Source organism: Centruroides sculpturatus, unplaced genomic scaffold, assembly GCF_000671375.1.
Source record: "Centruroides sculpturatus isolate CEXI.00-Female unplaced genomic scaffold, Cexi_2.0 scaffold680, whole genome shotgun sequence".
Taxonomy (NCBI): domain Eukaryota; kingdom Metazoa; phylum Arthropoda; class Arachnida; order Scorpiones; family Buthidae; genus Centruroides; species Centruroides sculpturatus.
The window spans coordinates 318133-330985 of NW_019384843.1; the positions used below are offsets into that span (position 1 = coordinate 318133).

At 27.5% G+C, this 12853-nt stretch overlaps 1 protein-coding gene across 2 annotated transcripts; it reads right to left on the reverse strand.

The window, feature by feature from the left end:
- Window positions 1–2278: 2278 nt before the first annotated feature.
- On the reverse strand, window positions 2279–8010 carry LOC111630359 (putative peptidyl-tRNA hydrolase PTRHD1). Of its 2 annotated transcripts, none has more exons than XM_023374449.1 (3): window positions 7810–8010; window positions 3781–3954; window positions 2279–3123 (listed from the first exon to the last, which is right to left on the reverse strand). In XM_023374449.1, the coding sequence occupies exons 1-2, from the start codon at window positions 8008–8010 to the stop codon at window positions 3784–3786; spliced, it is 372 nt and encodes a 123-aa protein (XP_023230217.1). In that variant the 3' UTR covers window positions 2279–3123; window positions 3781–3783. The 2 variants fall into 2 exon arrangements, with proteins under 2 accessions (XP_023230217.1, XP_023230216.1); XM_023374448.1 differs by lacking the exon at window positions 7810–8010 and adding an exon at window positions 6015–6215.
- Between the last annotated feature and the right edge of the window lie 4843 nt (window positions 8011–12853).

A 12853-nucleotide genomic window follows, 5' to 3' on the forward strand; every position in this document is an offset into this window, starting at 1 on the left:
ACCAACCTCGAAATGAAGGAAAGACAGACAGGTGACAGTGGGAATTTATAGGCCTACAATTTTTCAAATTGCAGTCCAAATAATACTTTTGAAAAAGAATGCCACCAATGAGATTAATTAAAAGAAAAAACTTTTCATTAATTTATTATATAACAACAACTTCAGTTTATAAATAAAAAATGAACAAATTGCATATAGAATGTTCCATGAGGATATATAAACTGTACTATGCAGAGTGAGTTAGAGATGAGAAAAAGTGACTCTTTTTGCTGACATACTTCTTTGACTCAATTCACATTAGAGTTGACTCGAGAGCTGGATCAAAAACTTATTTGACTCCATTATTTATTTATTTTTTTTCCATTTATTTAATTCCATTAATATCTGACGTTTTTTAGCCGTTAAAAAGAATTTATTAAAGCAATCTCTAAGCCATTATTATTATTATTGTAGTGCAAATGGGGCATCCTACAGGGTATCCTACAGGGCATATATACTTGTCCCTAGCGTTATGCCGGACCAGAATCGACATAAATATATTAATAAGTTATTCTGCAGTTATGTGCTGTAGATGTATGTATTCGTGTTTGTGTGAGTTTACACACAAACACGAATACAAGAATTTCCTGGCTATATGGCATGTGTTTAGTATGGCAGCGTTCTGTAGTATAATGTACTGTACTGTACAGTATAGTACCTGCTGTTGTTTCAAGACTTACGTAATGTATGTGGTATGATGTCTATGAAAAAAGTACTACTGACACAATAAGTACCACATCCATTCTTCACAGACCTTTTTTTGATGGGAGAGTTCTGATTATTTACTAATTTTTCAGAGTATGTATTTTGTGTGTTGTGGCTATTTTGTATCAGCTGTATTTACGATGCGTGATTTTGTTTTGTTTGTCAATGTGATGTCTGGTATCTTATGATGAATTGTTTTGTCTGTGATTATAGATTGGTCGTAGTATATTTTGTGCGCGTTGTTTTCTATGACCGTCTGAAGCGTGTAGTAATAGTATGGTTCCTCCTGGATATGTACTGCAGTAGTTTTTATTTGTGCGTGTGCGCCTAATATAGACCTATTATATTTGCTATTTTGTTAGGTCGATTTAAGTAGTCAAATAGGCCAAAATTCTCAAATTGTTCTGAAAATACCTGACCATCCGTTTCACTACTATCCTATTTTTTTCTCATTTGTTCTTTCATTTGTACTTTCATTCTCCTCTTTCTCTCTCCAATTCTTGCTTTCTTCGTCTCTTCCTTTCCCTCTTCAATCACCTTATTTTCTTTTTCTCTGCCTCTCCTTTCTAACTGTCCAAGTTATGAAAACATTTAACTGATTACTACTTTCATCTTTATTCTGTTCAACTGTTGCCTTCTTTCTCCTCCTTTGTTTCCCTTCCTCCTGTGGATAATCTCTTCTCCTGCACATTTAACTTCTGGCAATTTTTGCTCAGAGGTCTAATCCCACGAAATTTAGCACATTGCCTCTTCACACCATGATAATTCGAATTATCACAGTATTTACTGACAAGAAGTTCGGGACATCTGTATGCATCGCCAAACGAACTATCCTTTTAGCAGAACAGATGATATGAGACTTCGGACAAGCAATAGGCGAACAATTACGAACTCTTCCAAATTTACTTAAAGCCTTGCACACTGTGTTAATTCCATTCATTTCGTCTTTCCGTCTGCCAAACTCACCATCAACTCTATCTCCGATTTTCTGACCTAGCGTCAGAATCCGCCATTTCGTCTCCACATTCTTCACTGGAGGCGACGATCTGGTGATGACTCACGTGGATAAACATCCACGTGAGTCATCACCAGATTCTTTGCCTTAAAACAATCAACAATTCATCTAGGGATGGATTCTTTGCCCATACATGAACGAACCTTTCCCGTGGTAAGTCATCAGTTTTAATATTTGTCTCTACCTTCCATTTCTTTCAAGTAGCCTTCTTCCTAAAATCACTTCTTCCATCCATACACTCCGAATGATTTTGGAATAAGTAACTATCATATGTTGCAAAATTTCGTGCATCATGTGGCATTTCCTACAATTATTGTTATTACTATCATTTAAATACTTTATATGCTTGAGAACTGTATATAATGCAAATTACATCTTAAAGAATCTCTTGTGCTAAAAATCAAATTATTATTTATCGTTTAAAAACTAATTTAAAATTTATAAAATTTTCCAAATTAGAAAGTTATTGCTCACCATTAGTTTATTAAACAGAAAATTTTATTTAAAACTGCATTGCAACTTATATTATATACGAAATTATATAAATGTATTTTAGATATTTGCTCTGTTTAACGTTTTCAACGTAAATCATTAAATTACCTCATAACCCAATATATTAACTATGCATTAATCACTACATGTTTGTGTCCATAGTATTACAATTATTTTATATATTCTACGTTTGATGATAATTATGACATAATTTTCGAGAATTCATAATGAATGAAAGAAAACTAACAGCCAAACAAAACACTTATTAACCTGCAGCAACTTTCCATCAAATATTCCACATCTTTGTAGCAAGTTTCAAACACCAATAATATCATGTGATTTTGTATTATTTCATTAAGATAAATATTTAATAAAATTATTATTTTTTCACTGAATAACTATGTGAAATACAGTAATTTATAACTGGGAGAATTGGTAATTAGTTAAGCAAATTAAAAGAATCTATTTTCAGTATATTCAAAAGGTTTCTTAAGTCAAAAATTACATAAGTTTCTACATATTTCAGTTTATATATATATTGTATACAAATAATAAACAGTATTACAAGATAATTTAACCAAAGTATACATGATGACCTTAGGGAGGAAAAGAATAATACTTTCAAAAATTAATTATTTTTAATTAGGAAATTTTTTTATATTTTTAACAATACAGGATGTTGATTAATATTTTATTTATTTATCATTACAAATCAATTATTACTCAACTTATTTATATTATTCATAAACTGAATAATGTTACTCCCTTAGGCAATCAAACCATTCTGTTGAAATAAGTTATGCTAGATTGAGGAGATGTATAGCTTCTTTGGCACACTACTTTATATAATAAAACTTCAACATTGTTAAAATCTGATAAAAGTTTAAAGGATAAATATTAATTTATACAAATTAATTTTGATTTAAATTCTAATATTGTATCTATTCTCTATTACTACTAAATCTATTCTTAATTTTCATTTTTAACAATTTTCTTGTATCACTTGTTAGTAACTTTTCATAATTATTTTATTCAAATAAAAGATTGAAACTATTCATAAAAATTAATCATTACAGAAATTTTTATGTAACTGTAACAAATGACATAATTAAACTTTGTATTAATTGTTTTACATTTAAAATTATTCATTTTTTTAAAAATGTTAATACAGAAAAAGCTTCTTCAAAAACTAAAAGTTTATAAGTCTTAACAACAAATACCTGTTTATTTTTAAGAAACTGAAAAAGAAAAATTACCAATAAATATTTTCAGAACTTTTGAAATTGTTTATTGTTTCTGTTTCTTGTTTGTCTTCTTAAAAATAAGCATATGTTTATTAATTATTATAAGTATTAAATAAGGATTCAAAATAAAAAGAATGAATAAGATGTGTACACTTCTTTAAATTTTATAAAATTGATTTAAATGTTTGCATTAATTAAATTACATTATAAAATTATAATGTTATGTACAAAAATAATAAATTTATTTATAAAAATTCAAATATTTTGATTTCAATATTAACTTACAATCTATTTAAATAATTTAAGTTTTTTAAAGAAATGTTGAACTATAGATTTTGGATAAGGTTTAGTTGCTAAACAAGTTGCAAAATTTTCTGGTTGTTCAATCCATATTTTATGATCTATCTTATCATTTTGTAATTCTTCGGATAATTTCCTTAGGGCTATTTCATCTTCAGTCTGTAATTACAAAATAACTTTAAATTAAACATTTACTTAAAAATAAATAGATCATTAGTAAATTCATAATGTATTTGCAACACTATTCATTTTTGAATTAAATAATATGCATAATAATAATATACATTGAATAAATACATATTAAATATGCATCATGTAAATCTTGTACTATTCCTATTTTTAATAAATATAACAATTTATTTATATAATATTCATTTTCTAATTAATAATTTGCTATAAATGTTTTACTATCTATAGTATTACTCAACACATTATTATTTTTTCTAATAAATTATTAAAAATGACAACATTGCATTTTACTACTAGAGATTTATATAATCACATTTACATATAAATTTTTTTGATAAAACCTTTTAAAACAATTTTCAAAAAAAATTTAAGAGCTCAATGATAATTAATTATTAATGATTTATTTAAAGAAATGCTATAAAATGTACATATTGTGAGTTGTTTTTATAAGTAAAAAGTTATGTACAGTGAGTCAATAAAGTATTTGTACACTTTGAATCAGCAGTTCTTAACAGTGTTCTTTTAAGTTCTTAATACTTTGAATGAAGTTCTTTACGTCCAACCACTTCTTGCAATCTTTGTTTGAATTTTATATAACATTAACAGCAATATTAATTTTCTCGTCTCTTCAAATTGGTTTTTCTATATATTTATCAAATATTTCCTGAGATTATTTTTTTAATTATCTTCTGTTTTAAGTTTAGATCCAAAACATGCCATAAATTTCTAATGGGGTTGATTTCTTGACTTTAGGATGGGTGGAGTAGTTTTTCTTTTAATTTATAAAGCATCCGTTCTTTTACAATATTGGCAGTATGTTGAGGATTGTACAGCTGGAAAATGAAATCATTCTCTTATCCCATTTCTCTTGTACTTTCCACTATATTATCATGCAATATCATTAAATCTAAAAATAACTCTTACTTTCAACCTCGTAACCTGAGTGTATGTATAATACTTCAGCTAACATTTTTGACGCCCCTTCTGGGCTCTTCCTCAGGCTTTTTTTGATAAATACTGAGCTGGACATTGAAAATCGAACACTTTCTTTTTATTTTTGTAATATTTATCATTAAATCTATTTTGTTATCCATAATATTGTCAATAAATAACAGATTTCCTAATCTAGTGTATGACATGCAACCCCAAACATGTCCACCATTTCTATACTTTACTGTAGGAACTGAACTTTATTTAATTCTATATTTAGTTTCTCCAGACCATTGTTCTTCCATCAAACAAAAATAAATTAAAGTTGCATTAATCAGAAAATATGACAGGTTTTCAGTATTCTATTTGTTTAGATAAGCTGTAGCAAAATCTAGGCATTTAACTCTATTGTTCACTCAAGAATGATTTTTCACTACTTTCCTGATAACTTTTCTTATTGTTTCTATATATACCTTTTTCCAATGTTAAAGCAATGTCACTTGCCAGATCAATGCACTAATTAGGATTTTTCTTCGCTTCTTTCAATATCTATTGTTCTTTTTGATTATTAGTATTTTTGGCCAGCCTAAATGATGTAGTCTCAAATTTTATAATTTTATAAATTTATAATCAACTGAACAGTGCTGAATATGTTTTATGATGCATGCTATCTGAAATTTTTTCATTCTTGAAGTAAATTTGTGTTCATCAAATTTACTGAGTTTCTTTACTTTTGGACTCTTTCCAAAATACCAATGCTTTTACTGATTAATGTCTACATTAAGGTGTGTGACCACAGATGATTGGAAGGTTGTTAGTTTTCAAAATTCCTTTACAGATAAATGTATTCACTAAGGTGTGCAAATACTTTATTTGAATTTCATTTCAACAATTATTATATTTAGAAAAAGAGATTATTATGAAAACTTTATAACATTACAGTGTATATGTACTGTACTAAACATTTTATCTGTATAAGTACTGTACATAAGTTACTTAAGTAACATTTATTAAGTTTTATTTATCATAATTAATAATAAATTAAATTTAAATAACGTTTCTGAATAAGATTTTCATCAACATATTTTATTTTGACTCACTTCTAAAACCACTTTCCTCATTCGATCAAGGTCTGACGTATATTTAATTACGTAAGGGTCATCTTTATATAAATGATAAACAGCTGTTGTTGCGTGACAAGTTTGTGCAATTACAGCTCCTAAAGGCCATTTCAAAGTCTTCAACAAATCTTTTCTCACAACAATGTACTGAACCACGTTATCGTCTCCGGAGGCAGCCATTTTTAAATGAAATTAACAGCGCCACCTGCTATTTTTCTTAATAAAAAAATTCCGCCTGTCAAATTATTCAAATTCGACAAATAATGATAGAAGAAGCCGTCTTTTTATTTTATCCTTTCAATTTTGCAGAAATAATAAAATAATATAAAAATTTTATATAACATTAACAGCAATATTAATTTTCTCGTCTCTTCAAATTGGTTTTTCTATATATTTATCAAATATTTCCTGAGATTATTTTTTTAATTATCTTCTGTTTTAAGTTTAGATCCAAAACATGCCATAAATTTCTAATGGGGTTGATTTCTTGACTTTAGGATGGGTGGAGTAGTTTTTCTTTTAATTTATAAAGCATCCGTTCTTTTACAATATTGGCAGTATGTTGAGGATTGTACAGCTGGAAAATGAAATCATTCTCTTATCCCATTTCTCTTGTACTTTCCACTATATTATCATGCAATATCATTAAATCTAAAAATAACTCTTACTTTCAACCTCGTAACCTGAGTGTATGTATAATACTTCAGCTAACATTTTTGACGCCCCTTCTGGGCTCTTCCTCAGGCTTTTTTTGATAAATACTGAGCTGGACATTGAAAATCGAACACTTTCTTTTTATTTTTGTAATATTTATCATTAAATCTATTTTGTTATCCATAATATTGTCAATAAATAACAGATTTCCTAATCTAGTGTATGACATGCAACCCCAAACATGTCCACCATTTCTATACTTTACTGTAGGAACTGAACTTTATTTAATTCTATATTTAGTTTCTCCAGACCATTGTTCTTCCATCAAACAAAAATAAATTAAAGTTGCATTAATCAGAAAATATGACAGGTTTTCAGTATTCTATTTGTTTAGATAAGCTGTAGCAAAATCTAGGCATTTAACTCTATTGTTCACTCAAGAATGATTTTTCACTACTTTCCTGATAACTTTTCTTATTGTTTCTATATATACCTTTTTCCAATGTTAAAGCAATGTCACTTGCCAGATCAATGCACTAATTAGGATTTTTCTTCGCTTCTTTCAATATCTATTGTTCTTTTTGATTATTAGTATTTTTGGCCAGCCTAAATGATGTAGTCTCAAATTTTATAATTTTATAAATTTATAATCAACTGAACAGTGCTGAATATGTTTTATGATGCATGCTATCTGAAATTTTTTCATTCTTGAAGTAAATTTGTGTTCATCAAATTTACTGAGTTTCTTTACTTTTGGACTCTTTCCAAAATACCAATGCTTTTACTGATTAATGTCTACATTAAGGTGTGTGACCACAGATGATTGGAAGGTTGTTAGTTTTCAAAATTCCTTTACAGATAAATGTATTCACTAAGGTGTGCAAATACTTTATTTGAATTTCATTTCAACAATTATTATATTTAGAAAAAGAGATTATTATGAAAACTTTATAACATTACAGTGTATATGTACTGTACTAAACATTTTATCTGTATAAGTACTGTACATAAGTTACTTAAGTAACATTTATTAAGTTTTATTTATCATAATTAATAATAAATTAAATTTAAATAACGTTTCTGAATAAGATTTTCATCAACATATTTTATTTTGACTCACTTCTAAAACCACTTTCCTCATTCGATCAAGGTCTGACGTATATTTAATTACGTAAGGGTCATCTTTATATAAATGATAAACAGCTGTTGTTGCGTGACAAGTTTGTGCAATTACAGCTCCTAAAGGCCATTTCAAAGTCTTCAACAAATCTTTTCTCACAACAATGTACTGAACCACGTTATCGTCTCCGGAGGCAGCCATTTTTAAATGAAATTAACAGCGCCACCTGCTATTTTTCTTAATAAAAAAATTCCGCCTGTCAAATTATTCAAATTCGACAAATAATGATAGAAGAAGCCGTCTTTTTATTTTATCCTTTCAATTTTGCAGAAATAATAAAATAATATAAAAATTTTATATAACATTAACAGCGATATTAATTTTCTCGTCTCTTCGAATTGCTTTTTCTATACATCAAGAATTGCACTCCATATATCTCGATCGGATTCTGAATTGCATTTTTCTCATGTTTTTGTAATATATTTTCTACAGTAGCTAGAGGGAAGCAATTTTAACATTCAAAGTAAAATATTGATTTTCAGCAGAAGAGCAAACTTTAACATTGCTACAATATTTCAAATGGACTCGGGCGATGTAACAAGTCATCACACTCACATATATAACTCCGATAACCATATTTAAATTCGCAATTTATAAGAGCGCTTAAAATCGATCATCTTTATTTAATCAGTCACAAATTATCATATAAATTTACGATTTATAAAATTCTTATAAGCTGTTAAACAGTTAATTAAATATTTATATGTTTTACGATTAATATATTTATGATATAACGTTAAATAAATCTAAAGTTAAGAACATTTAATTTTAGTTAATATATAAATGAATAATAATTATTTATAACTATTTATATAAGAGCTTAACATGAATCTATACTTTAAAAAAGTCGATTTTATATAATTTTTATGTCTTTCTGACTATTGATTTCGTTTACTTTTTTATATTTTCTATAGAAAATATACTTAACATAAAATTTGGATTTAAAAAAAAGGTTATTTAATGTAGCGAAAGAGAATAAAAGTTTTAAAGCATTAATGAATGATAAAAAATATATTTGGATTTTTATTCAGGATAAAGTATTTTATATATATATATATATACACACAAGTGAAANATTTATATAATAATTGATCACTAGATTAAAAATAATGTTTGATAAATATTCCGAAATCCAAAGTTGATTTTTTCGTTGTCATGGTTACATTTCTAGCCGACGATTCTAGGAAGCGTATAAAATCAATGAATATTATACTCATATCAATATTGACAGCTCACTAATAATTCATGAGATTTATAATTTTTGACGTCCATCACATTTTTCCAATCTTTATATTTCTCAACAAATAGAAATGAAATAACGCAATTATATACCGTATATAATACGCAGATTTTCAATCGCTTAATATCTTTTAAACATTACGATTTATCTTTATCTGATTTTTTTGAAAGTTTTTAAAATTAAATTCTTTCCTTTACAATAGATCATTTAAAGAGCTTTGTATCCTTTTCAAGTTATTTCGCTCTTTATTGATCATTACATTCTTCCCACAAAAACCAAAGGATTCTGTACTCAACCCCTGCTCACGGTAACGATCCATCCTAGATATTAACTGTTTTTTCTTGCACTAGTTCAAAAGCAATTTTCTTTTATAGTGAAGTTTTATTTGTTTTTTATATAATTAAAATCAATTAAGTTTGACTTGTTCGGTTTTTTTTTCCACGTTTTCAATCACGTCAGTAGACTAAATTGTTTCCTTTTTTCCTTTTTTTTTTTGGAAAATATTTAAGCGTTGTTAGTTTAGTTACGTTATCTCTAAACTTTCTTTCACGTCTTCTTTAACGTTTAATTTTGTTAGAGTTCAATGATAGATTCAAGACGTTTTCATAGTTTTCGGCGTATTAAAGAAAATTAAGTTAATGCTAAATTTAATTATGTTATTATAAATATAATAGGCATTATACTCTATTTTTCTCTCGCTAATTTTAAGTTATTTAAGAATTCAGAATGTAAAGAATCGCTCCTTTTTTTTTTTGAATACGAATGAATGAGAAATAAGTTTTTATTTAAATTTGTTTTCCTTTTAAATTGTGCACGAATAGTCTTATTTATTTTTTCGCTGCATCAAATTTAAAAACTGGAATAAAATTTTAAAAGTAACCTATAATTTATAGATGTTTTATATCAACACACGTCAATCATATTTAAAGGTAGGAAAAAATATATATATGTTTAATATAGTCGGATTTAAAAATTGTATGCGACAGTACAATTCGCTCGATATCAAGGTTTATTTTTCTTCTATTAAATAAAATCAACCCCAAAAAAATATCGGTAATGTAAGGGATGATGACGAGGAGACAGAAAATTTATTTTTTTATTAAAATAACTGATGTGTTTCAAGTGAGACCAGGGTAGTAATTGTATATATTTGCCTTCAAATGGTAGTTAATTAAAATAATATATATGATTTTTCTAGTTGTATATTATTTTTTGATTAAAAATAACTTCTCTGTCATCCCTTATATTGCCAATGTTTTCGGGTGTTTTTTGTGCTGTTCTTGTGTGTTTGATTGTTAAAAAAGTTACTGTTGTTGTTTGTCACCTTCAGGCCTTTTACATTGTATAAATACAGTAGTATTTTCGAACAAGAACGTTAATGCATTATCAGATTAATATTGAAATGCAGATCGGGTGCTAGAAAACGTTAATAATACATTAGGAAAATAAAAATAAACTGTTAATTTTTTTACTAAGAAGTAATAAAAAGTCATCGGTGGCCGTTAAAAATATAAAATGAAACGAGTTAATTATTTTAATTAACTTGAATATAATTTAATTTAACTCAAAAAATAATTTTTGAAATGGTACTAACGTAGAGGCGCCTCTGGTGGTAAATATACGTGGATGAAATATTGTAGAGAACTTACGAGGAATTAAAATTATTAAAGCTTAGAGTCAGGAAAATACGAATCTGATTAATCAATTAATTTATTATTAAGATACTTAAGTCGAGTGCGCATAATAATAACGTTGGAAAAGAAAGAAAATAAAAATTTAAATAATTGAAAAATCAACTGCGCAATCTATTACAGTAGATAATACGCGGCCGTTCTTCCTTCGTTTTCGTTTTTTTTTTCTATTTTTTTTTCGATATTTTTATGATTATCAGTTAGTTTTCCGTTTTCTGCAGTTTATTCTTGTTGTTTTTACATAGGGTTGCCAGATACTTAGGTATAAAATCCGGAACAAAATGAGTTCTTCCCGAAAGATACCGGAACTCTCCAGTTTCAGGGCACGCAATAGATGTACATTTTAACTTTGCCAGTGACAGAAATACATTTAAAATGTGGAAAAAAAAGAAAGGAGACGTTTTAGAATAAAGTCCTCCTGTCTCTAGATGGAATTCGGAAAAAATCCGAGACAATCCCGGAAAAGCGGCGAATCTGGCAACCCTAATTTTCGATAAAAATTCTCTTGTCCACAATTCAACACCGATAAAAATATTTAAATTTAAGTTTAGATTTGGGTTGATACGAATATAGTTCAGCTCGATATTTCCTTTTCTCTTTAGATATAATTTAAGGATCAAGTGATCAAAACACTGCTATACATAGTTGATGGATGGAAACAATTTCTACTCGTCTTGAAATAATCAAGACAAATCTTTTGTGAAGCTGAAGGAATCCGCTGTTGGAAAGAAACATTTTTGATACCATTCTAAGATCTATTTGTTAGCATCGATTCTTTAGCCATCAATTTTTATCCTACTTGTCCAATTCAAAATCGTGATGTCGATTTGGATGAGAGAATCTTGTTTCAAACCACTTGAGCGAAATAAAAGGCAAATTTAATTAATGACAGCGAAAGTAAATTATAGACGTATCAAAACTCTGATAATATTTCGCTAATCATTTGACTTGAGTAAAATACTTAATAACTTATAATTATATTAGCTTATAGTAATTTGATTTATGTCTTTGAAATTATGAATTAAGTGTTAATATTTTTAATGGAATTTATTATTAGCGAAAATCGCATGATGCATTTAGTAAACTTATTTATGTATAAATGAAGGAAATGTTTAATGTATTTAAACCTATTATATTAAAAAACATTAATTAAAAAACTTGTTTAGTGTATAATTAGCATATTAGATAACCTAATTATGTCCGTTATTTTATGCTTAACTTAAGAATTTAGTATATAAAAGAAATAATAGATTCTTTTAAAATTTTTAAGTTTATTTTATTTTTTAAATCCTTTTTTTAAAACAATTTTAATATAAGAATTTGCCATAGTAATTAATAATAGCAATGCTTGCTATAATCAGAGCTGCTGAGAGCTTATACAGGAGCGAACAAGGGGCCTGGGGTATAGTAGGCCCCCTGTTTGCCTTAGCGGTCCTTTATTAATTATTTTTATTTAACATTACCATTAAATTCTAGAATTTCAAATTTCCTTGTAATCTGTAAGAAACCATTTAGCCTATAGATTCGTTTATGCAACACAATGTTTTTACCAAACAATTCATTGTTAAAATTCAATAGAGCAGACACTTTAAGCTTATTTCTAAAATTTTAAATAGCTTTAAAGAACATAATAAAAGGCAAAAATTTACAATAAATCAAAGGAATGATCCTTGAGATATAATAATCACAGCTCTTTGATTTATCATAAAAGTACAGAAACCTGTTTGATGTTTAAATGATTGCTATATATTAAAACATTCAATTCGAGTACAGTTTATTATCTAATTTTAGATGAGAATCCGTAGCCTATTTACCCTAATTTACACATAATGGCTATTGTGATTTACAGATACGATGCTCTCGAACGTGTGTGAGATCTTCCAGTCTGGCTACTGACCACGTAACGAAACGAAACACGTACTGTGTGGTTTGACTGAAGCGAAGATTCAGATGGAGAGGATGTGACTGTGCCTTCCATCATTCTAGATTACACTGAATGGGCTATTTGTTCGAGATTAGACTTATAAGTAACGCTTGTACTTGTGCCAGGATT